Raw genomic sequence first — 27,964 nt, 5'->3', positions numbered from 1 at the left:
TGTTGCTATATTGCTCACCACTATTTCAGCATTTTCATGACTATACTGATTCAATAGTTCTCATAAATGGATGAGAAAGCAGTGAATGAACTGTGATACTATGCTGTTCAAAAATGATCAAAAAATATATATATCACATTTTGGGGTGCTAAGTCTTATTTTCCATTCATTGAGTAAAGTTGACAAAAGGCAGCCAAACCACACATGGCATTATGTTTTAAAAAAAAGGAAAAACTTTTCATCCCTGAGACCATAAATCAATGGACTAAGACAACGTGGTGCAATAATAAAAACAATAAAATTAGAAAATCTTACATTATGAAAAACCAAGAAATCTACCTTCCAAAAAGGCATTTCAATGTATGGGGTTAAAAACTTAACTATACACAGAAACAGCTGAAAGGCATGAAGGATCACAGTTCTGAGACTCTTGTTGGTTGATTTCTTATTCTCAGAGGAGGCAGCTCTGGCTGCAATCATTATCTTGATGTAAGTAAAGACAATGATAATGATCATAAATAGGAAAAGGATCTGCAAAATTATCGCACGTTTTTGTGCCTGCCACTCTTCCCCCATCATTAACTCCGCACTACACAAAGCATAGGAGAACAGAGCCCCAGGAGGAACTACAAATAGATACGCTACCAATGTGAACAGTGGAGCTATGGAGCTGATGCCCCATATGAACAGAAATCCAAAACACCTATTTCTGCTGGTAGAGATGTCAGCATGTCTTAAAGGCATGCATATAGCAACATAGCGCTCCAGACACATTGCTACAAGAGTCAGTGGAGTACAAATGGTGAAAATAGATGCAATTGTACACAAAATTATGCAAGGAATCATGTGTATACGGTACTGGTATAAATTCACAATCATCAGCATATCAGTTAAAACCATGAGAGCAGAATCAACAAATAGGATGTGTGCAAACAAAATGTAGCGAGTGTCGTCCCTGAACACTGCCTTGTTCTGAAAGGTAAATATCGTCAGACAGTTAACATACAGAAAAATCCCCACCAGAACCTGCACCAACGTCATTTTCAAGAATAAAGATCTTGACAGTTCTGTTAGGACATTCAAACTTAAGTTTCTGTTAATTACTAAGTTCTGCATGTTTGGAATAAAAACTTTTAAAAAGTACAGGTGATTTTAAAAATACACACCTTACAAGTCGACAACTGTAGAATAAAATCTGTTTGAAGCAACAACACACAACAAGCGCAGGGAGCACAAAGAAATATGCTCATTGTAACATTTCTCATGCATTTATAGTCTTTGGCAAAACTAGCAAATCCGAGATAGAGAGGAGGAGCCTGTGGGACATGTTGCTTAAACAACAGCACTGCAACAATTTTGATAACTAATTAAGTTTTGATTCATATTTAAATTATGTTCTCTTACTTTTATTTTCTGGCCACACTTTTTAAAGGTTTGCTTCTTAACGATTACTAAAGCATCAGCAAACTTTTAATAATGACCTGTAAACAGAAACATATCATTTGTGAGCAAGCTTAGAAATGTTTTGGAATGAATATTTATACTGACCAAACATGATAGTAAAAGCTAGTAAATGCTCACATTTCAGTTGCAAGTTTATGTCCTGTTAATCAGAACTCATGAACAAAGGAACACTAATCATACAGTGATTGGCAGATCACTGTTTTAAAATGTAATTTACAGATCTTTATATCAACCAGTACTGTAACTGATGAACTGACGTGAAGTGGCAGCAATTTGTATCACTCTCCTTAGCTTCACTGGTTAGTTCTAAACTTTTATGTTGTCTTTTGAAAGGAATAAAAAAATTATCCATGTTTAAATGGCTAAACAAAAATAATCAACTGCGTCAATCTAAAGTACAATCCCATTTCCAAAAGTTGGAACGCTGTGCAGAATGTACATAGAAATAGAATGCAATAATATGCAAATCATGTGAACCATATTTTAAAGGAAAATACAACAGAGACAACGTATCAAATGTTGAAAGTGAGAAATTCTGTTGTTTTTTGAAAAATATATGCCCATTTTGAATTTGATGCCAACATGTTCCAAAAAAAGGGAAATGTTTTTCCATTCCTGCTTGATATAGGATTTCATCTGCTCATCAGTTCAGGGTCTCCTTTGTCGTATTTTGGATTTTATAATGCACCAAATGTTATCAGTAGGTGACAGGTTTGGACTGCAGGCAGGTCAGTTTAGCACTCAGACTCTAAATACAGAGCAATGCTGTTGCAAAAACATGCAGAATGTGGTTTGACATTGTCTTGCTGAAATAATCAAGGCCTTCCCTGAAAAAGACGTTGTCTGGATGGCAGCATATGTTGCCAAAACATGTATATATCATTCAGCTTTAATGGTGCCTTCACAGATTTGCACGTCATCCATGCCATGTGCACTAATGCCCCCCATGAATTTTGAACTGTGCACAGCCCAGTGGACACAGTGTCCATGATTTCCAAAAAGAATTTCAAATGTTGATTCGTTGGACCACAGGATACTTTTCCACTTCACCTCAGTCCATTTTAAATGAGCTCGGGCCCAGAGAGGGTGGCAGCATTTCTGGGTCCTGTTTATATATGGTTTCTTCTTTGTGTTTTTGAGTCTTAACTTGCATTTGTGGATACAGTGACAAACTGTTTTCACAGACAGTGGTTTTCAGAAGTGTTCCTGAGCCCTTGCAGTGATTTCCACTACAGAATCATGTCTGTTTTTAATGCAGTGCCGCCTGAGGGCCCAAAGATCATGGGACTAAACAGGACTATAACAGCAGTTACTATGTACTTAGGGAATGCACGTGTATACATGCACAAATTATTTGTGTGCAACCATATCTTGCAGAAGGTTGAAAAGAATTATAAACTGGTAGCCTTATTATTTTCAAGGAAGGCCAAAGGGGAGAGACTATGAAAAGATATCTAAAGAGAAGACTAAAAGATATCTGACTTCCTGCTTACAATTTTTACTGTCTGAAATGTTATTAAGAAATGGAATTAAAAAAGTGTTGAGGACGAAACAAGGCGAAAAGCAAAAGCCCCACATTACTGCCAAAGAGCTATATGAACATTTAGGTGGCACACGAATAGTACTGCACTGAGTTACAGCACAAACATCACCTACATGGAAAATTCATCAGAAAGATCGTTGGAGATGTTGCAGAACAACACCTAGAGACCTGAGGCATTTTAAAAAAAAGGGCTGTGAACTGATGAGAAAAAAAACTCCGTATGCAACCACTACAAGGTATGTTTGGTAGAAAAGGATAAGTATTTTAACAAAATAACACCTTACCAACTGTTAAGCATGGGTGTGGATCTGTTGTGCTCTGGGGCTGTGAGTTAGAAAGTGGCACAAATTTCAATAACACTTGCATAGTTTCTCATTCAAAGTTTTGTGTGATGTTTCCTAAGGTATTTAAGACAGAAAAGGATTTAAATTAGTTATGTATCTTGTACATTTTTCAAATCATTAAACATCAGTCAATTTTTAGACAGAATACTTTGCTAAAGTGCATTACAGATACACCTGGTAAACAAAAAAGGTAATCTGTGATCCAAAAGAGACCAATAATTGCCTACACCTACTGAACTTTCTTTTCAGACAAACATATAAAAAATCAAAATGCAGTATAAATTTTTAAAATGAACTTTCAGTAAATTATGCCTTAGTTAAATTGTCATTCTGGACGATGTGCGGAAAGTATTTTTGATACTTACGGATAATTTATCAACTGGATAATCTAATTATTCCTTTATAATTCACTCAACATGAATGATGCACATAATTACATCTTAAAATATGAGCTCTATGCTGGGGAAACAAAAGCTGCATAACATAACTGATCAACACTAAAGTGAAGTAGCAGCAATATCAATGGATAATACTGAAATATTGTGGAAATAAAAACATAATTCTGTGAAAAAAAATGAAATGTACTTATAGTCTAATAATTTAATATCTACTCCCACTCCTCTATAGAAGGTCAGAAAACAACTTAATCATAGTTTGGGAATCTACAAACCTTGTAAGACTAAATTTTACATGGTAGAATAAATCATCAAAGAAATACAAGACACTTAATGTTTGAGACAAGTATGGATTCAGTATAGAGATGAGCAAAAATATGATTTATCATTATTACAATAAATTTTATTATCAAGATAAACAATATACTTTTCTAAGCCTATTGATATCATCAGCATTTAAAGAACGCTGACTGACTGCATTTGGTGTACCACAGTTTATAAAATGTTGAATAAAATTAAAAAAGGTTTTATGGCAATTTTTAAACGTGTGCATTATGGCTGTGTGTCATAATATCAAGATATACATGTACAGCAAAAATATCTTTAAATATTGACATATTTTTGCTACAACCCCATTTCCAAAAAGTTTTTGAAATGTGTTGTTAGCACCAAATTCAAAATGGGCATATATTTTTCAAAAAACATTAACATTTCTCAATTTCAACATTTGATATGTTGTCATTGTAGTATTTTCAAATAAATATAGGGTTTAAATGATATGCACATCATTACATTTTGTTTTCATTTACATTTTGCACAGCATCCCAACTTTATTGCAAATGGGGTTGTATATTGCTCACCACTGGTTCAGCATTTTCATGACTATAGTGATTCAATATTTCTCATAAATTAGCAAGAAAGCACAGTGAATGAACTGTGATACTGAGCTGTTCATAAAATTTCTCACATTTTAGTTTGCTAAGTCTTATTTTCCTTTCACTGAATAAATTTGACAAAAAGCTGTTAAACCACACAGAGTATTATGTTTTAAAAGAAGGAAAAACTTTTCATCCCTGAGACCATAAATCAATGGACTAAGACAACGTGGTGCGATAATAAAAACAACAAAATTAGAAAATCTTACATTATGAAACACCAAGAAATCTACCTTCCAAAAAGCCATTTCAATGTATGGGGTTAAAAACCTTACTACACACAGAAACAGCTGAAAGGCATGAAGAAGCACAGTTCTGAGACTCTTGTTGGTTGATTTCTTATTCTCAGAGGACGCGGCTCTGGCTGCAATCATTATCTTGATGTAAGTAAAGACGATGATAATCATCATGAATAGGACAAGGATCAGCAAAATTATCGCACGTGTTTGTGCCTGCCACTCTTCCCCCATCATTAACTCCGCACTACACAAAGCATAGGAGAACAGAGCCCCAGGAGGAACTACAAATAAATACGCTACCAATGTGAACAGTGGAGCTATGGAGCTGATGCCCCATATGAACAGAAATCCAAAACACCTATTTCTGCTGGTAGAGATGTCAGCATGTCTTAAAGGCATGCATATAGCAACATAGCGCTCCAGACACATTGCTACAAGAGTCAGTGGAGTACAAATGGTGAAAATAGTTGCAATTGTACACACAATTATGCAAGGAATCATGTGTATGCGGTACTGGTATAAATTCATAATCATCAGCATATCAGTTAAAATCATGAGAGCAGAATCAACAAATAGGGTTTGTGCAAACAAAATGTAGCGAGTGTCCTCCCTGAACACTGCCTTGTTCAGAAAGGTAAATATCATCAGACAGTTCACATACAGAAAAATCCCCACCAGAACCTGCACCAATGTCATCTTAACCAATAAAGATCTTGACAGTTCTGTTAACACATGCAGGCTTAAGTTACTGTTAATTACTGAGTTCTGCATTTTTAAAAAACTACAGTTGATTTTAAAAATACACACCTTACAAGTCGACAACTGTACAATAAAATCTGTATAAAGCAAAAACACACAACAAGCACAGGGAGCACAAGGAAATATGCTCATTGTAACATTTCTCATGCATTTATAGTCTTTGGCAAAACTATCAAATCTGAGATAGAGAGGAGGAGCCTGTGGGACATGTTGCCTAAACAACAACACTGCAACAATTTTGATCATTAATTAAGTTTTGATTCATATTTAAATGATGTTCTCTTACTGTCATTTTCTGGCCACACTTTTTTAAGGTTTGCTTGTTAATGATTACTAAAGCATTAGCAAACATTTAATAATGACCTGTAAACAGAAACATTTGTGAACAAGCTTAGAAATGTGTTAGAAATGTATTTGTGTTAATAAAGTCTTCTGTAGATTAGTTATTAACTGTCTGTTGAGTGTTGAGTTAAATGTTAATTAGTTGTGATCTTTTAGCTGAATGCATACTTGAAATGTTTTGGTGTGACATGTTAATCAAGAAATATTTACACTGACCACACATGATACTAAATGCTAGTAAATGGTCACATTTCAGTTGCAAGTGTACTTATACATGTTATATGTTCTGAACATGTTTGTATGTCCTGTTAATCAGAACTCAAACAAAGGACAACTAATCATACAGTGATTAGAAGATCTGTTAATACTGTTTTAAAATGTAATTTACAGATCTTCTTCACTTTCACATCTTAACAAATTATATACATAAAATTATAACATATTTCTAAGCCTGCTTATAAATGATATGTATAGTTGGGTTATTCTAAGCGCTTGCTAATAGTCTATAAATTGTTAAAAAGCAGACCTTAGTATCACCCGTTTTCCTTCTATTAAATACTTCAAATATTATTTCACTAGGTAATATGTATATTCCACACAAATGATTACAATCAACAGGTGCTGCTGGGGTAATAATACCACTTCCAAACCAATTCATGTATGTATTTATAAATGATAATTATCTTCTTAACCTATGTTTGTTTAAATCTTAATAAATTCTATTGCCACTATTTTTCTTCCTTTTTACATGCCATAGTTAAAGTCACATTATGTTTAAATCAACATTCTTGTCACAGTATTTGTAGCTTTTACATATATAATATTACCTACTTATCCAAAAGTGATCTAACTGAACAACTATTACATTGATGCCCAAGTTAAAATTCCAATTATCAGCATTTGCTGAATTAGCTAGCTTGTCCTATATGCTACGCTGCTTGCTTTTCCCTTTGAATGGTGCTTGTCCATTTGACTTATCCTTGCTATGTTTACAAATGCATCCTTTCATGGTAACCATTAAAACTGCAGTAGGTTACTCTGGAGGCATAAAAATAACTGTCATATTTGCTAAAGCTGTCTGTATGCCCAGACAGTAGTCTGTGAGACAATCTGTGTGAAAATTGGGCTCTTCTGACTCCACCTCCTCATTTGCAAGAATCCACTGCACCTGAATCAAAACAATCAATCAGAGCCCTGAGGAGCATCTGACGAAGCGTCAATCACTGCTCATGCACACGCTGCAGGCAGCAGTTCTCCCCTATGCACACTCACTCAGTCTATATCAATGTCTTCAGTGAGTAGCTTTTATTGGGCAGTTAAGCTCGGAAGACACTTTTAAGAAACATTTGAAAATGTATCTCTTTAAATTAGCATTTACGTACAATTCCATATCTCTTTTTGTTATATTTTAAATCAGATCCGACATTGTTGTAATATCTTCTATTACTTTTAAGCTTCATCATCAGCTGCCACTGGCATGAAATATTCTCTATAAATAAAGCTATTGTTATTACTGACTCATTCTGGCCAATGACCACACTATGGCCTTTCCATTCAGTACAGTCAAGTATGCTTTTTCCCCAGCCTAATACTTTTTTCAAAATGGGCTGTTGCTGTTTAGACAATGTTTAATAACACGGGGCACACCTGTTACTAAAGACAGCATAAGTCTTTCATTTATCAAACTATTAATTTATTGACTGATTTTTACTGAAGAACAGACACTTTTTTCTGCAAACAAACATTTTTAAAAGAACTCTGGGCTGGAGACTGTCATTAAAGACACAGGTGCAGTTCCTATTCCTGCTCCTCTGAATTTTCATGTTTCTCCTGTGGCTGAACCCAGTGCACTGCTGTAGCTGAAGCAGCTTGCTAATTCCGTGGCCAAGTTGCCGGCTCTGCTGGTCTCCAAAGCCCAAGCAAGCACCTGCAGTGATTCATACCAAAGCATCTGCTGCCCTTACCCTGACTTACAGTGTGATTGTGTCTGCCATGGAGTTCTCCTTGGACTTCCAAATTTCAACTCTGTAGTAGAACCAGAGATGTAAACAGAGAAATGTTACTCATTCAACATAATGTCACTTGTCACGCAGAGTTGCAAAAAAAAAGTTTATTTTCAAAACCATGTCAAAACTGACAGACTTTTGCTCCACCTCGTGAAGAAAACAGTGAGACAATAGTCCAGCTTTACAAAGCAGGACTGCTGGTATTTTTTTTTTTCTTTACAAAGGTTCTACGAGGGTGGTAAAACATTTGAGGGGAATGTGCCAACAAGACATCTGTCATGCTACCCTTGCAGTGTTGCGGTGGTTCTTGCTGTAAAAACAACCAGAGGCTAAGGTGATTTAAACAAACTTGATGCCAGTGAAACGGTATTGTAACTGATGAACTGACTTGAGGTGGGAGCAGTTTGTATCACTCTCCATTCCTTCAATAATTAGTTCTAAACTTTGACGCTGTCTTTTGACAGAACAACAACAAAAAAATGATCCATGTTTAATGGCTAAACAAAAATAATCAACTCTGTCAATCTAAAGTAATTTTTTTAGTGACTGACTGAAGATCAGTGTTTTAGGGTGTCTACTGTTTTGTTATAGCACAAACATCATCTACATGGAAAAGTCATCAGAAAGATCGTTGGAGATGTTGCAGAACAACACCTAGACATCAGAGGCATTTTAGAAAAAAGGGCTGTGAACTGATGAAACAAAAAAAAACCTCTGCATACAACCACTACAAGGTATGTTTGGTAGAAAAGGATAAACATTTTAGCAAAATAACACCTTACCAACTGTTAAGCATGGGTGTGGATCTGTTGTGCTCTGCAGCTGTGTGTTAGAAAGTGGCACACATTTCAATGCACTTGCAGTTGTCATGATTATTAATTATACACAATTTGTTCTCATTGTTGTTTATGTTCCTAAAGAATATTGGAGTCAAGGTAAACATGGCACAGGTGAAGTCTCAAGTATTTCATTTTCTTACCAACATAACACAGCAACATAGAATTAAAATAATATTAATAATAGAATTAATATTTAATAATGTCAGATTTAATAATGCGAAATGTATCTAAAAACTCAGAGTTTAAACAAAATGTAGAATGTATTGGGTATACTTTTGTAAACACTGAACACTGTTTAACAGAGAAATAGAGTGTTTGTAGTGTAATCCATATAGTTTCTCATTCAAGGTTTTGTTTGATGTTTCCTAATGTATTTAAGACAGAAAAGGACTTATATTAATTATGTATCTTGTACATTTTTCAGATCATTAAACATCAGTCAATTTTTAGACAGAATTCTTTGCTAAAGTGCATTACAGATACACCTGGTAAACAAAAAAGTAATCTGTGATCCAAAAGAGACCAATAATTGCCTACATGAAATTTCTTTTTAGACAAACATAACTAAAAATGCAGTATTCATGTACATTTTTAAAATGAACTTTCAGTAAATTATGCTATTAAAATGCTTCAGTACATTATGCTTTTGGCATTTTTGGTTAAAACTTAGTTAAATTTCTATTTTGGACAATGTGCGGAAAGTATTTTTGATACCTACTGATAATACATGAACTGGATAATCTAATTATTTCTCTATAATTCACTCAACATGAATGATGCACATATTTACATCTTAAAATATGAACTATATGCTGGGGAAACAAGTCAAGTAGCATCAATATCAATGGATAAGATTGAAATATTGGGGAAATAAAAACATAATTCTGTGCAAAAACAAAAGATTAAAATGTACTTATAGTCTAAATTTCATTCCTACTCTAACTCCTCTATGTAAGGTCAGAAAACAACTTAATCATAGTTTGGGAATCTACAAACCTTGTAAAACTAAATTTTACACGGTAGCATGAATCATCAAAGAAGTACAAGAGACTTATTAATGTTTGAGATAAGTGAGCATTCAGCATACGGATATGCAAAAAGATATTTTATTATTACTGTGATGAATTCTGTTATCAAGATAAACAATAAACTTTTTTAAGCATATTGATATCGTCAGCACTTAAAGAACACTGACCGCCTGCATGTTTCATTAAAATGAGAACATGATTAGTCCTGTTTAATTGGATTTGGTGAAGCACAGTTTGTGAAATAAAAAGTTACTGAGGTTTTATGTCAATTTTTTAATGTGTAACTACAAGTGCATTATGTCTGTGTGTCATAATATCAAGATACACATGTGTAGGGAAAATATCTTTAAATATTGACATTTTTGTTATGTTGCTTACCCCTAGTTCAGCATTTTCATGACTATACTGATTCAATAGTTGCCATAAATGAGTGAGAAAGCACAGTGAATAAACTGCGATACTTAGCTGTTCATAACATTAGTCCCATTGTGGGGTGCTAAGTCTTATTTTCCATTCATTGAATAAAGTTGATAAAAAGCTGTCAAACCACACATAGCATTATGTTTTAAAAGAAGGAAAAATTTTTCATCCCTGAGACCATAAATCAATGGACTAAGACAACGTGGTGCAATAACAAATACTATAAAATTAGAAAATCTTACATTATGAAACACCAAGAAATCTACCTTCCAAAAAGGCATTTCTATGTATGGGGTTAAAAAATTAACTATACACAGAAACAGCTGAAAGGCATGAAGGATCACAGTTCTGAGACTCTTGTTGGTTGATTTCTTATTCTCAGAGGATGCGGCTCTGGCTGCAATCATTATCTTGATGTAAGTAAAGACAATAATAATGATCATAAATAGGAAAAGGATCTGCAAAATTACAGCACGTGTTTGTGCCTGCCACTCTTCCCCCATCATTACCTCTGCACTACACAAAGCATAGGAGAACAGAGCCCCAGGAGGAACTACAAATAAATATGCTATCAATGTGAACAGTGGAGCTATGGAGCTGATGCCCCATATGAACAGAAATCCAAAACACCTATTTCTGCTGGTTGAGATGTCAGCATGTCTTAAAGGCATGCATATAGCAACATAGCGCTCCAGACACATTGCTACAAGAGTCAGTGGAGTACAATTGGTGAAAATAGTTGCAATTGTACACACAATTATGCAAGGAATCATGTGTATGCGGTACTGGTATAAATTCACAATCAACAGCATATCAGTTAAAATCATGAGAGCAGAATCAACAAATAGGGTTTGTGCAAACAAAATGTAGCGAGTGTCGTCCCTGAACACTGCCTTGTTCAGAAAGGTAAATATCATCAGACAGTTCACATACAGAAAAATCCCCACCAGAACCTGCACCAATGTCATCTTCAAGAATAAAGATCTTGACAGTTCTGTTAACACATTCAGGCTTAAGTTACTGTTAATTACTGAGTTCTGCATTTTTAGAATAAAAGCTTTAAAAAACTACAGTTGATTTTAAAAATACACACCTTACAAGTCGACAATTGTAGAATAAAATCTGTATAAAGCAAAAACACACAACAAGCGCAGGGAGCACAAGGAAATATGCTCATTGTAACATTTCTCATGCATTTATAGTCTTTGGCAAAACTGCCTGAGATAGAGAGGAGGAGCCTGTGGGACATGTTGCTAGACAACAACACTGCAACAATTTTCATCACTAATTAAGTTTTGATTCATATTTAAATGATGTTCTCTTACTGTCATTTTCTGGTCACACTTTTTTAAGGTTTGCTTCTTAATGATTACTAAAGCATTAGCAAACATTTAATAATGACCTGTAAACAGAAACATAATTTGTGAGCAAGCTTAGAAATGTGTTAGAAATGTATTTATATTATGTGTTAATAAAGTCTTCTGTAAATTAGTTATTAAGTGTTGACTGTTGAGTTACATATTAATTAGTTGTGATCTTTCAGCTGAATGCATAATTGAAATGTTTTTGTGTGACATGTTAATCAAGGAATATTTTACACTGATCACACATGATAGTAAATGCTAGTAAATGGTCACATTTCAGTTGCAAGTGTACTTATACATGTTATATGTTCTGAACATGTTTGTATGTCCTGTTAATCAGAACTCAAACAAAGGACAAATAATCATAGAGTGATTAGCAGATCACTGTTTTAAAATGTAATTTACAGATCTTCACCTTCACATCTTAACACATTATACATAAATCTATAACACATTTCTAAGCCTGCTTATAAATGACATGTATATTTGGGTATTTTTAAGTGCTTGTTAATAGTCTATAAATTGTTAAAAAAACAGACCTCAAAATAAAGTGTCACACATTTTCCTTCCACTAAATACTTTAAATATTAATTTACCAGGTAATTATATATATGTACTACCCAAATAAATACAATCACCAGGTTTTAGTAATAATACCGCTTCAAAACAAATGTGTTTGTAAAGGATGATAATTACCTTCTTAATCTATGTTTGTTTAAATTTTAACAAATTCCATTCCCACTATTTTTTTTCTTTTTGACATGACATAGCTAAAGTCACATTATGTTTAAATCATATATTTTTGTCACAGAATTTGTAGATTATATATATATATATATATATATATATATATATATATATATAGATAGATAGATAGATAGATAGATAGATACATATAAATATATATAGTATTAACAGCTTATGTAGTGATCTAACTGAACAACTGTTACATTGATGCCAAAGTTAATATTCCAATTATTCGTATCTACTGAATTAGCTAGCTTGTCCTATAAGCTACGCTGCTTGCTTTTCCCTTTGAATGGTGCTTGTCCATTTGACTTGTCCTTGCTATGTTTACAAATGCAGCCTTTCATGGTAACCATTAAAGCTGCAGTAGGTTACTCTGGAGGCATAAAAATAACCATCACATTTGCTAAAACTGTCTGCATGCCCAGACAGTAGTCTGTGAGACAGACAATCTTTGTAAAAATCAGGCTCCTCTGACTCCACCTCCTTAGACTACGAATGCCATTTGCAAGAATCCACTGCACCTGAATCAAAACAATCAATCAGAGCCCTGAGGAGCATCTGATGGATTGTCAGTCACTGCTCATGCACATGCTGCAGGCAGCTGTTCTCCCCATGCACACGTACTCTGTGAAGCTCAATATCTTCAGTGAGTAGCTTTTATTAGGCAGTCAAGCTCAGAAGACACTTTTAAGAAACATCTGAAAATGTATCTCTTTAAATTGGCATTTCATTACAATTCTACATCTCTTTTTGTTATATTTTAAATTGGATCTGTCATTGCTATAATATCTTCTATTACTGTTAAGCTTTATCATCTCATTCTTGCCTATGACCATTCAGTACAGTCAAGTATGCTTTTTCCCTAGCCTAATACATTTTTCAAAGTGGGCTGTTGTTGTTTAGACAATGTTTAATAACACGGGACACAGCTGTTATTAAAGCCAGCATAAGTCTTTCATTTATCAAACTATTAATTTATTGACTGATTTTTATTAAGGAACAGCCACTTTTTTCTGTGAACAAACATTTTTAAAAGAACTCTGGACCGGAGACCGTCACTAAAGACACAGATGCAGTTCCTTTTCCTTTTCCGTTGCTGAAGCAGCTTGCTAATCCAGTGGCCAAGTTTCTTGCTCTGCCGGTTTCAAAAACCAAGCACCTGCAGTAACTAATACCAAAGCATCTGCTGCCCTTACCCTGACTTACAGTGTCACTGTTTCTGCCTTGGACTTCCAACTTTCAACTCTGTAGAACATCCAGAGATGTAAGTAGAGAAACATCATTCTCATTCAACATAATGTCACTTGTCACACACAGTTGCAAAAAACTGTTATTTTCAAAACCACCTCAAAACTGCCTGACTTTTGTTCCACCTCGTGAGGAAAACAGTGAGACAATAGTCCAGTGTGACTGCAGCTTTACAAAGCAGGACTTTTGCTATTTTTTTTTAAACAAAGGTTCTACAAGGATGCTAAAACATTTGAGGGGTTTGTCCCAACAAGGCATCTGTAATGTGACAGACCCAGTCAGACGCTTGCGGTAAAATCCAAGAGAAGACGCTTTACTACAAAAGGGATTGGCAAGAATCGTAGTAGTGGTACAGATGTGGGTCAAATCCAAAATAGCAAAAATGCAAAACAGAGCAATCATATCCAGTAGGGCAGAGACAAAAGACAGTGATGAATGATCCAGAAGAGAGTCCAATAAACCAAAAAGGGAACCAAAAAACACAATGGAAACGCTCAGTAGTTCTGCAGGAGAAACAATCCCTCGCAATTTGGCTAAGCTAAAGCCCAGGCTTATAATGGACATTGAGCACAGGTGTAGAGAATCAGTACTCAGGAGACTTAAAGCACTGATTGGTTGAACAAGGAAGTTCAGTCACAAAATCTCCCAAAGAGTTCTGGGAAATGGAGTCCATGTGTGAATGGAGGCCGGAGGGATGCGTAACACATCTGTCATGCTACCTTCGCGGTGTTGCAGTGGTTCTTGCTGTAAAGATGACCACAGGCTATGGCAATTTAAACAAAATTGTGGGCAGTGAACCAATACTGTAACTGATGAACTGACTTGAAGTGGCAGCAGTTTGTATCACTTTTCTTACCTTCACTGATTAATTCTGAACTTTTTCGTTGTCTTTTGAAAGGAATAAAAAATGATGCATGTTTAAATGGCTAAACAAAAAAAATCAACTGCATCAATTTAAAGTAAATATTTTTTAGTGACTGACTGAAGATGACTCAAGTGTTTTAGGGTGTGTACTGTTCTAATTAAAAGTGGGGGAACATATAACATGGACTATAACAGTAGTTACTATGTTCCAAGGGAATGTGTGTGTATACATACACAAATCATGTGTGCGTTAGTATGTTTTCTGGAAGGTGGAAAAGATATAAGAACTGGTAGCCTAATTACATTTGCTTTTATTGGCATAAAAATTAGATCATTTAGGCCAATGAAAGTTTTTCACGGAGTGCTAATGGGGAGAGATTATAAGAAGGTGTCTAAAGAAAAGACTAAAAAAAAATCAGAGCTTCTGCTTACACTTTTCCACTGTCTGAAATGTCATTAAGGCATGGAATTTAAAAAGTGTGTGGTCGATACCAAAGAGCTGTATGAATATTTAGGTGGCACATGAATAGTACTGCACCGGGTTATAGCACAAACATCATCTTCATGGAAAAGTAATCAGAAAGACTGGAGATGTTGCAGAACAACACCAAGACACCGGAGGCATTTTAGAAAAAAGGGCTGTGAACTGATGAAACAACAACAACAAAAAAACTTTGCATACAACCACTACAAGGTATGTTTGGCAGAAAAGGATAAACATTTTAACAAAATAACACCTTACCAACTGTTAAGCATGGGTGTGGATCTGTTGTGCTCTGCAGCCCTGTGTTAGAAAGTGGCACAAATTTCATTAAGACTTGCAGTTGTCATGATTTTTTATGATACACAATTTGTTTGTTCTCATTGTTGTTTATGTTCCTAAAGAATATTGGAAACAAGGTAAACATGGCACAGGTGAGTCTCAAGTATTTCATTTTCTTACCAAAACAACACAGCAACATAGAATTAAAATGATATGAATACTAGGACTAATATTTAATAATGATCTATGCCAAATGTATTTCAAACTCAGAATTTAATAATGAATTGTTGGACAATTTTTTTTTAATGGATTACAGATACACACACAACAAAAAAAACAAAAAGGTAATCTGTGATCCAAAAGAAATATTTGCCTACGCCTACATACAATTTCTTTTTAGACAAACATAAAAAAAACAAAATGCAGTATTCATGTACATTTTTTAAATGAACTTTCAATAAATTATGCTACTAGAATGTTTCAGTACATGATGCATTTGCAATTTATGGGTAAACCTTAGTTAAATTACTATTTTGGGCAATGTGCACAAAGTATTTTTGATACCTACTGATAGTATATGAACTGGATATTCTAATTATTTCTCTATATTTCACTCAACATGAATGATGCACATATTTACATCTCAAAATATGAGCTATATGCTGTGAAAACAAAAGCTGCATTACATAACTGATCATTAGTAAAGTCAAGTAGCATCAATGTCAATGGATAACAGATATGTTGGGGAAATAAAAACATAATTCTGTGGAAAAAAAATAAATGTACTTATAGTCTAATAATTTCATTCCTACTCCAACTCCTCTATGGAAGGTCAGAAAACAATCATAGTTTGGGAATTTACAAACCTTGTAACATTAAATTTTACATGGTAGCATGAATTATCAAAGAAATACAAGATACTTATTAATGTTTGAGATAAGTGAGCATTCAGCATAGATAGGCAAAAAGATATTTTTTCATTATTGCAATAAATTTTATCATCGAGATACACAACATACTTCTCTAAGCATATTGATATCGTCAGCACTTAAAGAACACTGACCGACTGCATGTTTCATTAGATTGAGAACATGATTAGTCCTGCTTTATTGGATTTGGTGAAGCACAGTTTGTGAAATAAAAAGTTACTGAGGTTATGTCAATTTTTAATTGTGTAACAACAAGTGCATTATGTCTGTGTCATAATATCAAGATATACATGTATCGCAAAAATATCTTTAAATATTTATATATTTTTGCTATATTGATCACCGCTATTTCAGCATTTTCATGACTATACTGATTCAATTATTCTCATAAATGAGCGAGAAAGCACAGTGAATAAACTGTGATACTGAGCTGTTCACAAACTCACATTTTGGGGTGCCTTATTGGGAGTCTTATTTTCCTTTCATTGAATAAAGTTGACAAAAAGCTGTTAAACCACACATAGCATTATGTTTTAAAAAAAGGACAAACTTTTCATCCCTGAGACCATAAATCAATGGACTAAGACAACGTGGTGCAATAACAAATAAAATAAAATTAGAAAATCTTACATTATGAAACACCAAGAAATCTACCTTCCAAAAAGGCATTTCTATGTATGGGGTTAAAAAATTAACTATACACAGAAACAGCTGAAAGGCATGAAGCAGCACAGTTCTGAGACTCTTGTTGGTTGATTTCTTATTCTCAGAGGAGGCAGCTCGGGCTGCAATCATTATCTTGATGTAAGTAAAGACAATAATAATGATCATAAATAGGAAAAGGATCTGCAAAATTATAGCACGTGTTTGTGCCTGCCACTCTTCCCCCATCATTACCTCTGCACTACACAAAGCATAGGAGAACAGAGCACCAGGAGGAACTACAAATAAATATGCAATCAATGTGAACAGTGGAGCTATGGAGCTGATACCCCATATGAATAGAAATCCAAAACATCTGTTTCTGCTGGTAGAGATGTCAGCATGTCTTAAAGGCATGCATATAGCAACATAGCGCTCCAGACACATTGCTACAAGAGTCAGTGGAGTACAAATGGTGAAAATAGTTGCAATTGTACACACAATTATGCAAGGAATCATGTGTATGCGGTACTGGTATAAATTCACAATCATTAGCATATCAGTTAAAACCATGAGAGCAGAATCAACAAATAAGGATTGTGCAAACAAAATGTAGCGAGTGTCCTCCCTGAACACTGCCTTGTTCAGAAAGGTAAATATCATCAGACAGTTCACATACAGAAAAATCCCCACCAGAACCTGCACCAATGTCATCTTCACGAATAAAGATCTTGACAGTTCTGTTAACACATTCAAACTTAAGTTACTGTTAATTACCGAGTTCTGCATGTTTGGAATAAAAGCTTTAAAAAGGTACAGTTGATTTTAAAAATACACATTTTACAAGTCAACAACTGTAGGACAAAATCTGTATAAAGCAAAAACACAAGTGCAGGGAGCACAACAAAAAATATGCTCATTGTGCTCAATGCTCAACATTTCTCATGCGTTTATAGTCTTTGGTAAAACTATCAAATCTGAGATAGAGAGGAGGAGCCTGTGGGACATGTTGCTTAAACAACAGCATTGCAACAATTTTCATCACTAATTACGTTTTGAGTCATATTTAAATGATGTTCTCTTACTTTCATTTTCTGGCCACACTTTTTTAAAGGCTTGCTCCTTAATGATTACTAAAGCATCAGCAAACATTTACTAATGACCTGTAAACAGAAACATAATTTGTGAGCAAGCTTAGAAATGTGTTAGTAATGTGTTTATATTATGTGTTAATAAAGGTCTCTGTAAATTAGTTATTAATGTTGACTGTTGAGTTACATATTAATTAGTTGTGATCTTTCAGCTGAATGCATACTTGAAATGTTTTGGTGTGATATGTTAATCAAGAAATATTTACACTGACCACACATGATAGTAAATGCTAGTAAATGGTCACATTTCAGTTGCAAGTTTACTCATATGTCTTATATGTTCTAAACATGTTTGTATGAGAACTCATCAGAACTCAAACAAAAGACTAACAATCATGCAGTGATTAGCAGATGACTTTTAAAATGTAATTTACAGATCTTCTTCACATTCACATCTTAACACATTATACATACATTTTTAACAAATTTCTAAGCCTGCTTATAAATGATTTGTATATTTGGGCATTTCTAGTGCTTGCTAATAGCTAATTAATTGTTCAAAATCAGGCCTTAAAATAAAGTGTCACTCATTTTCCTTCTACTAAATATTCTGAATATTATTTCACCAGGTAATATGTATATTCCACACAAATGAATACAATCACCATATATTGCTAAGATAGTAATACCGCTTCTAAACAAATTCAGGTATGTCTTCATAAAAGTCAATATTCTTCTTGATATATGGTTGTTTAAATTTTAACAAATTCTATTGCCACTATTGTTTTTTTTTTGACATGACAGTTAAAGTCACATTATATAGTTCTGCCACAGTATTTGTAGCTTTTACATATCCTTTCATGGTAATCATTGAAGCTGCAGTAGGTTACTCAGTAGGCATAAAAATAACTTTGTCAGATTTGCTAAAACTGTCACCATTCCCAGACTCCACCTCCTCGGACTCCTCCTAATGCCATTTGAAAGAATCCACTGCAGCCGTATCAAAACAATCAATCAGAGCCCTTAGGAGCGTCTGATAGAGCATTAATCACTGCTCAAGTTTAAAAGAAAGAATTAGAGCCAGAGATAAAACAAGGGTTAACATCAGAGCAGCTTTACGGATGTAGCAGGAGCTATGGCACCTGAAAGGCTTCTAATCCAAGGCCAAGTTAGCCATATTTCTGCTTGACAGGTAATTACAGCTATTTTATTTATTGTATTTGATTTTTGGAAGAAAAAAAAAATCACAAACCTAAGATAGTAATGGTACAGTAAGACTGCACTGTTCAGTAAGTATAGTAAGACTGATAGAGCATGTCACAGCTGGGCTAACATTAGGTAGCTTGTTTCTAATGCTAAGTCTACTGGTTACCGTTGTTTTATTTGAAAGTTACTGAAAATATCTTTGTGAAGTGCCCAGGCAGTAATATCGGTTTGCCGTTTGTCCTGATATTAATGTGTGCCTGTACTCTCTAGCTTTGTGGAGTTTAGTTCATGTTCTTAATGGTGTGTTCTACATGCTGTTTACCTGGCCCCCCTTGTTGCCATGGTTGCTAACCTGGGCATGCATGGCAGCCTCCTCTGCAGGGAGGGGCTTTGGAGGCGGGCCTAGAGTACATCGGATGGGAGGGGGAGCGATTTGGAAGTTGTACTCATTCAAATTTTCAAGCCCACTCACTCTAACCTGGCTGAGCTTAGCCTGAAAAGTAAATATGAGGGGGCCCATGTGGGCCCACCATCCGCTAGGTTCAGCTGGTAGGACTGGTGCTTTGCCTTATAGGCAGTGGGACACGGCAGGGAGGTCCTTGGAAGCATGGACCCCTGTGGCGGAAAACTGGCACTTGGAATGTAGAACATAACCTCACTGGGGGAAGGGGCTAGAGCTTGTACGAGAGATTGAGAGGTACCAACTAGATATACAGCATTGGTTCTGTAACGAAACTCCTTAATAGGAGTTGGTCCCTCTCCTACTTAGGAGTTGCACAGGGTGAGAGGCACCAGGTGGGTGTGGGGATACTCACAAGCCCCAGGCTGGCTGCTGTGCGTATGGAGTTTTTTCCCGTCAATGAGAGGGTTGCCTTAATGTAGACTAAAATCGTAAGGAGGAAAACTGTGTTTATGCACAAAACAACAGTTCAGAGTATTCAGACTTCTCTAAGCCAGTGGGTGGGGTTATGGAAAGGGCCCCTCCTACAGACTCCATGGTCTTGCCAGGAGATTTCAATGCTCATGTTGGCAATGACTGGGAAGGGTGATTGGAAAGAACAGCCTGCCTGATCTAAACCCAAATGGTGAATTGTTATTCGACTTCTGTGCTAGGCATTGATTGTACATATCAAACATTAAGTTCAAACACAAGGATGTTCATAAGTGTGCTTGGTACCGGAGCTCTTTAGGTCAAAGGTCAATGATTTACATTACTGTCATTTTGTTTGACTTCGGACCATATGTTCTAGACACCTGGGTGAAGAGAGGTGCTGAGCTGTCAACCAATCACTATTTGGGGGTGAGTTGTATCAGATGGCAGAGAAGACCCAAGACCCAAGCAAACAGTGATCGTGCACTGGGAACGACTGGCAGAGGCCCCTGCTCTGAATGATTTTAACTCGCACCTCCAGGAGAACTTCTCATGTGGCAGGGAAGATGGGGCACCTGGAGTCTAAGTGGACCCAGTTTAAAACCTCTGTTGTGGAAGCCACTAGACATAGCTGTGGCTAAAAGCTTGTTGGTGCTCATCAAGGCAGCAACTCAAGAACCCCCTGGTAGACACCAGTGGTAAAGGAGGCCATCATGCTGGACAAGGAGGCCTTTAGAAATTGGTTGCTCCTTGGTGGAAAGGCACCGGGGGTGGATGAGATTCACCTGGAAATGCTTAAGGCTCTGGATGTTGTGGGGCTGTTATGGGTGACATGCCTCTGCAATGTTGTGTGGACCACAGGAACAGTACCCTTGGACTGCCAGACCGGGATTTTTAAGAAAGAGGAGAGAAGAGTTTGTGCCAGTTACTGGGATATCACATCACTCAGCCTCCCTGGGAAAGTTTATGCCAAGGTGTTGGAGCTTGGATTGAGGAGGAACAATGTGGATTCCATCCTGGCCATGGAAAAATGGTGTCTGTACACCCAACATTAATCAAGCTTCTTGTGAGTGTTGGACTCTGCCAAGGTTGTGCCTTGTCTCCACTCCTGCTCATGATATTCATAGACATGGGGTCAAGGTGTTGCCGAGGTTAGGAGGGCATTATGTGTGGAGGCTGGAAAATGGCATCTCTGCTTTTTTCGGATGATGATGTCCTCATGGTTCCATCACATGGATGCCTCCAGCAGTCACTGGAGTGGTTTGCAGCTGAGTGTGAAACAGTGTGCGAATCAGCACCTCCATGTCTGAGTCCGTGGTCCTCACCCAGAAAAGGTTGGCATGCCTACTCCAAGTAAGGGGAGAGGACCTGCCTCAGGTAGAGGAGTTTAAGTAGTTAGGGGTCTTATTCATGAGTGATGGGAAGAAGGATCGAGAGATTACGCAGTCATTGTACCGCAGTCACTGTAACACAGTCACTGTACCATACTGTAGTGGTGAAGAGGGAGCTGAGCCATAAGGCAAAACTGTTTACTGGTTGGTCTACATCTCGACCCTCATCTATGGTTATGAGCCTTAGGCAATGACTGAAAGAATGAGATTGCAGAGGTGGAAATTGGTGGAAATGAGCTTCCTTCGCAGCTTCACTCTACTTGATAGGGTGAGGAGCTCAGTCATCCAGGAGGACCTCAAAGTAGAGCCAAACTCTTCCACATTGAGAGGAGCCAGTTATGGTGGTTCAGTCATCTGACTAGGATGCCCCTGGCCACCTCCCACTGAAGGTTTACCAGGCACGGCCAACTGGGATGAGACCCTAGGTTGTCTTAGGACCCGCTGAAAGAGTTACATCTCCAAGTTGGCCAGGGAGTGGCTTGGGATCTCCCAGCATGAGCTGGAGTACACTGCAAGGGACAGGGTCATCTGGGATTCTCTGCTTTCCCTAATGCTACCATGACCCTAGATGAATCAAGTGATTTAAGAAAATGAATGAATGAATGAAAGAGTGAATGAATGACACTGTTAGCAAAAATCCCATTTAACCTTATAATAAATTGTGGCACACTTTTAGAATCATTATAAACCATAGTTTACAGTTAAATTGCTATGCTACTAAGCTCATTTTTGTGGTTTTAGCTGATCAAAACTAAGCAGTCTGGAAATGACAAGATTGAATTTGCCACCATACTAACATTAGCACAGACACAAACAAAATAAATACCCTTGTAAAAAAAATAAACATCTCTAAATTTAGATTTTACACAAATTCAATTTGAGTCATGCACTACAGTTTCTCTTGGGAATTCTGGAAAGTGCTTAGGCACACTTGCAACATTTGCTACAAAAGGCAATGTTTTTTTTATAATTACCTAATCATCATCTTCGCAAGTGTTGTACGGTGTGACTATCACAAACACTACCAATCAGCGTGTCAAATTAACTATTCAGAATTACTCGTCATATCAACTTTTGTTATTTGATGTACAATAATGCTGTGTTGATTATTTAATAAAAGATAACAGTTGCAGTCATTTTTGTCAAGGTATCTGCCTCAAGATTTGATCATCATTTAAACACACAGCTGCTTGGACATTAATTTTATTCTAATTTCATTCTCAATGCTGAAATTCTTAGACATTTCAGAGTTATATACATCCATCCTTCATTCTGGATACATCTGACTAAATTTTTTACACATTTCATTCCCTGTTTTAAACCTTTTCCCACTAATTATTTGAAAGCTTCATAGCTTCACCATCCATTTATAGAATGTATTTTCTTCTAGAATTCACCGGTGGACTGTACTTATTGGGTTTAGGCCTTAACTTTACTTGGCATCATGAAAATAAAAATCACTGTAATATCAAAGATACTTGCAAACCATTGTCAAATCCATCCTCCTTGCTACACCTTGCATTTCAATTAAAAAAATTACTTTTCAATACTGATTGAAGCCATTGCAGATATAGTCAGGACTGTCCTGAGGTGTTCCTCACATAGGTCTTATGTTCTTTCCACAGAAGCAGTTGAAACTGGAATTGTTAAAATTAAACTTGTCAGTAAATATAGCTGGTGCATACTGTCACACCAGTTCCCAGCCCAAGGGTAATGTTAATCGCAAGAAAATGATAAACATACACTTTTCCTGCCTGAGTAAGTAGCTCAAGTTGAGGTGTTGGTCACCCTTTACTCACAATATCCAGTTTTTCTTTGAAGGTCTGTCATGGTGTTAACAATTTGTTGACAATGCAGACACCATCAGCCTACAGCAGTAATGATTTAATTTTTTCAGTAATACTATAGAAATCATTATACAAAAACTTCAAAAATCACAGTTAACCTCCACAAACCTGCTGCCCTGCAAAGCCAATCCAGATCTTGAGTACCATGCAACTACTGCAGAGAGGCTGGAATCCTTTACTTTACTTCAACAAACATACTTTCATACTAGATCTTTACTCAAAGACATTTGATCAGAAATTACCAAGCTTGTTTTATCAATAAAAACTCTTTTCTTACACTTGGCTCTATATATAAAAAAACCTCTAAAATTAGCAATAATTAAACCTATGATTAAGAAACCCAAATAGATCCCTGCAAGCTATCAAATTATAGACTTACCTTAAATCTTTCCTATATATATCAAAGATTTTGAAAAAGCAGTGGCACTACAACTACGTTTCTACTTGCACAGGAATCACATATACATTTCAGTCTAGATTGAAGCCTCATCATACAATAGAGACAGCACTAGTAAAAATTTTAAATAATCTCTTATTCTCTGACCGGGAAATGTATCTTTGCAGGTTCTGCTTTATCTTAGAGCTGCCTTTATATAATACACCACATTCCTACTAGACAGAAAACCGTGTAGGAGTAACAGGAATAGCTCTTAAATTTATAGCAAACAGTCAGTTTTTTACCTGACTGTTTGCTATAAGTTTCTGTATGTAAACAGTATATCAACTGTTCGAATAAAAGTGTGTTCTCCACAAGGTTCTGTTTCAGGACCTCTACTGTTCACATTTTATATATTTTACAACTAAGTACTGTTCCCAGACAACATGACATGAATTTTCAGTGCTATAGTCATGACATACATTTGTCTATATCGGCCAAACTAGTTAAATTTTAACTCAATAAGATTGAGGACTGCTTGGAGGACAAAAAACACTGGATGTAGAAAAATATCCTTATACCCTACATCCAGGTTCTTTTTAGTCCAAAAGCTGCTAGAAATAAAATTTCATGCTAAAACTTAATAGCTTCTCAGTTGCATCAGGTATAGAAGTGAAATACACTGACATCACAATCAATCCTGATCTGTCCCTCAATGCACATATGAGCAATATTACTAGAAAAGCTTTCCTTCATTTTTGAAATATTGTCAAGTTAAGAAATCATAACCCCAGCCACTAAAACTGTAAGTTCTGAAATAAAGTACGGAGTGTTTTTGAAAAAACTGATTCAGCACATGCATAAATGTCTCGATGTAACAGCTTTACTTTCTATTCAGTTTCTTTTGAATGTATTGAGATCACACGTGGTAGTGAAACCTAGTTTTACAGTGAGGAGTAGCTAAAATACAACTGAGTAGAGTGAGAGCCTATATTCTTTTCCACCAATCATAGTGGTCTAAAAGCAGGATCACATAGGGGAGGGGTAGCGAGCAGACACAGACCAAGAGACAAAGAGAGAGAGAAAGAAATACCCTCAAGCAGAGTGAGTGGCAGTGGGGAGAGAGACTTTGCAGCCCGCGTAGCTCCTGAGTACCCAACGCCTCTCTGTTTTGCCAGTGTTACTAGAGCTTAGAGCTTCCTCAGTTCAGCCTGGGTGGGACATTACGCTACCCAATAGCATCTCAAGTTTCTGAACACACCCTTCACAACATTTGGGGGTGGGGGTGGGTATGTAAGCACCTATTTGACCCCCAGACTAAGAACAGAGATTGATGAGAAAGTTTCCAAGTTATCAACTAAGAAAGTGACCAATCCATATGCCAATGGGAAGACAAGCTAATGCAGTAAAAGAAAGGGGCAGGAACAGAGGAGAAAAGTACAGTCCACAGCATTCAGAAACAAGAAAGTGTGATAGAACACCAACTCCAGGCCATTGCTGTTGCCTTTAAAGACACCTTCTCCAAAACAGAAAGGGGAAGACCAGGAAAAGAGGTCCTCTTAAAGCTCCCAGAGACTACCAGAGGATACAGCCAGAAAGAGTCTACTGAATTAAGTCACAGAAAAACATTCTTTTGTTAATGATCTGAGAAAGGTGATCATGTAGCTAGAGGGTGTACTGCCTCAGAAGATTCTAGTAAGGTCATCTCCAAACTGATCTGCTCTTTGAAAAAAAATGATGAAATGACACCATAATCTCCCATGTGGAAAGTGGAATCCACAGAGATCCACTGCCACATCAAGACAAGTAATGTGAGTACCCCTAGGCCACCAAGCCTCCCTGAAGGTCTATTCAACAGCCCTTAGTTAAGTCAAGTGATTATTAAAGTTTGAAGTTGTACTGCACTGATGGATAGTGGCTCCACAGTAACCATTATCTTTGAGGAGTGATACCAAGAATTTTGAGTAATGTTCCTCTCCACCCCATTTCCAGCCTTGCCATTTGGAGGTTAGGAGACTTAAGTTATCCTTACAAAGGCTGCATGGCAATCATGATAGAGTTCCTTGAAGATGAATACTGTTGAAAAGCCCAAGACCATACTGGCTCATGTGCCAAGACCCTGCAGACCACCAACCAAGTGCTGGTGATCATCGTTACTAGTGCAAGACCATTCCGCCACGGACCAAGTGTCGAGGCAAGTCAAAGAACACAGTAAAAGAGCTCAAGTCTGAAGAGTGAATACTCTACAAGCAAACTGTGAGCGACCATCTTCCCAAAACCCACTGTTGGATGAATGCACAGGGCATGCTATATGCAGCTGCGCTGTTCGTGCTGCTTAGTAACATTGCAATAACAACTGCAGTTAATTGTTTGCGATAACTTGCAATGAGTCTTTTACATCACTGTAGAGTAATTTTGACCCACTCTTCTTAGTGGAATTGTTTTAATTTGGCTATATTGGAGGGTTCTCGAGCATGAACTGCCCATTTAAGGTCTTGCCACAGCATCTCAATGGGATTTGACTCAGCCACGCCAAAACCTTAATTTTTTTCTTTTAAGCCATTCAGAGGTGGACTTGTTTGTGTGCTTTGGATTGTTGTCCTGCTGCATGAGCCAACTCCACTTGAGCTTTAGGTCATGGACTGACCAGTGGACATTTTCCTTCAGGATTTTCTGATAGAGAGCAGAATTCATGGTTCCGTCGTCTAGGTCCTGCAGAAGCAAAGAAGATCCAGATCATCCCACTACCACTACCATTTTGACTGTTGGTTTGATGTTCTTATTGTGAAATGCGGAGTTAGCTTTATGCCAGATCTTCCCACGTCTTCCAAAAAGGTCCACCTTTTGCTCATTAGTCCACAGAATATAATCCCAAAAGTCTTGGGGGGTCATCTAAATATTTTGGGCAAATGCGAGACGAGCTTTTGCAGTCATTTGGGCAGCTCTCCCGTGGATGCCGTTTTTACCCAGTGTCTTTCTCATTGTGGAATCATGTACATTAACCTTAACTGAGGTAAGTGAATCCTGCAGTTCTTTAGATATTTTTCTGGGTTCTTTTGAGACCTCCTGAATGAGCCGTCCATGTGCTTTGGTCAAATTTTGGTAGCTGGCCACTCCAGGGAAGGTTCACCACTGTTCAAGTTTTCTCCATTTGTGGATAATGGATGTTAGTGTGGTTCACTAGAGTCCCAGAGTCCCAGAGTCCCAATTGCTTTGTAACCCCTTCTTTTTTGTTCATTTTGTGAGCCTGTAATGGACTCTCGTGTTGGGCAACAAGAACGCCCTTCTTGTTTGGGGATGGTCCATCTGGTTGAGGATGTGGTCAAAGCCTGTGATGCAGATGTCCCTAGAGAGGTAAGACTTCTCAAAAACCTGGAAAAATCTGTGGCAGAAGTGAACCCACCTCGAAACAAACATCTCCTGGACAGGACAGGAATTAAGGATGGGCAGAACCTTTTGGAAATGGTATCACAGCTATTGGCACAGTGACAGCAGATCTGTAGCACCTCCTCTGATCAGAGTGTCAGTAGCTACTGGCACTCAAGTTGCCTGCTGATTACCAAACAAGTTCAGTCTGAGCAAACAGACCGCTTTAGGTCAAGTCCCTTGGCAAACATGGAGGAGCCTTCTTTCACTGTGCTTCAGGCACCCCATCAAGAACATGGTCTGAACACCCAGGTGTACTATTTCCCCTTAATTGGCAGAGAATTAACCTTGTTATGATTGTCCTCTCCTTTGATGCTAACAGGTCTCTTGATAAATTAGACATTGACTTCTGCCTAATGGAGTGGTCATCTCCAGCACGGACTCTGTGGCAGAGACTGCCATTGCAAAGGACAGCCTTACTGCAGTGCTGCAAAGATTATGGGAGTGCAATTGCCATTAAACGAGATGACTTCTTCAGGTGGCGTCTGAGCAGATGTCTCATGGACAGAGCACACGTTTGATCCCAGTCACTGAATATTGTGCCCTAAAGGTATTGGTCTAAACCAGCAGTCACAAACCCTGGTCCTGGAGTTCTACCTTCCTGCAGACTCTACTTCTAATTACAATTTGCTGCACCTGCTGAAGCTGATTAACCTCTTCCCAACCTCTTCCTAAATCGCTGATTGGTTAGATCAGACGCATTAGTATTAAGTAGGGTGGTGGGGCAGCCAGTAAGATACAGGTTGGAACTAAATCCTGCAGGAAATTATATGTCCCAGAGGTGGGTTGGTGACCATTGGTCTAAACTATTGGCTCCTCAATACCAACTTAAGTTTCAATACAAATAGCTAACAATACTAAATGCTTCCAACAATGCTAATT

At 36.9% G+C, this 27,964-nt stretch overlaps 4 protein-coding genes across 4 annotated transcripts; all 4 read right to left on the bottom strand.

Annotated features, from left to right (window-relative positions):
* Positions 1–210: 210 nt before the first annotated feature.
* LOC118827280 (odorant receptor 131-2-like) lies at positions 211–1,041 on the bottom strand. Its single transcript, XM_036598575.1, has one exon. The coding sequence runs from the start codon at positions 1,039–1,041 to the stop codon at positions 211–213; it is 831 nt and encodes a 276-aa protein (XP_036454468.1).
* Positions 1,042–4,731: 3,690 nt separating this feature from the next.
* LOC118797647 (odorant receptor 131-2-like) lies at positions 4,732–5,764 on the bottom strand. The gene has a single exon (XM_036556929.1). It carries the CDS (start codon positions 5,689–5,691, stop codon positions 4,732–4,734), a length of 960 nt encoding a protein of 319 aa, XP_036412822.1. The 5' UTR covers positions 5,692–5,764.
* A 4,633-nt stretch (positions 5,765–10,397) lies between these two features.
* Positions 10,398–11,357, bottom strand: LOC118797631 (odorant receptor 131-2-like). The gene has a single exon (XM_036556928.1). It carries the CDS (start codon positions 11,355–11,357, stop codon positions 10,398–10,400), a length of 960 nt encoding a protein of 319 aa, XP_036412821.1.
* A 5,346-nt stretch (positions 11,358–16,703) lies between these two features.
* LOC118797614 (odorant receptor 131-2-like) lies at positions 16,704–19,780 on the bottom strand. Its single transcript, XM_036556927.1, has 3 exons — positions 19,702–19,780; positions 19,494–19,573; positions 16,704–17,588 (listed from the first exon to the last, which is right to left on the bottom strand). Exons 1-3 carry the CDS (start codon positions 19,778–19,780, stop codon positions 16,704–16,706), a joined length of 1,044 nt encoding a protein of 347 aa, XP_036412820.1.
* Positions 19,781–27,964: the final 8,184 nt, after the last annotated feature.

This window comes from Colossoma macropomum, unplaced genomic scaffold (assembly GCF_904425465.1).
Source record: "Colossoma macropomum unplaced genomic scaffold, Colossoma_macropomum, whole genome shotgun sequence".
Classification (NCBI taxonomy): Eukaryota; Metazoa; Chordata; class Actinopteri; order Characiformes; family Serrasalmidae; genus Colossoma; species Colossoma macropomum.
The sequence above is the reverse complement of the archived record's forward strand: the minus strand, read 5'-3'. Positions and strand labels throughout refer to the sequence as shown.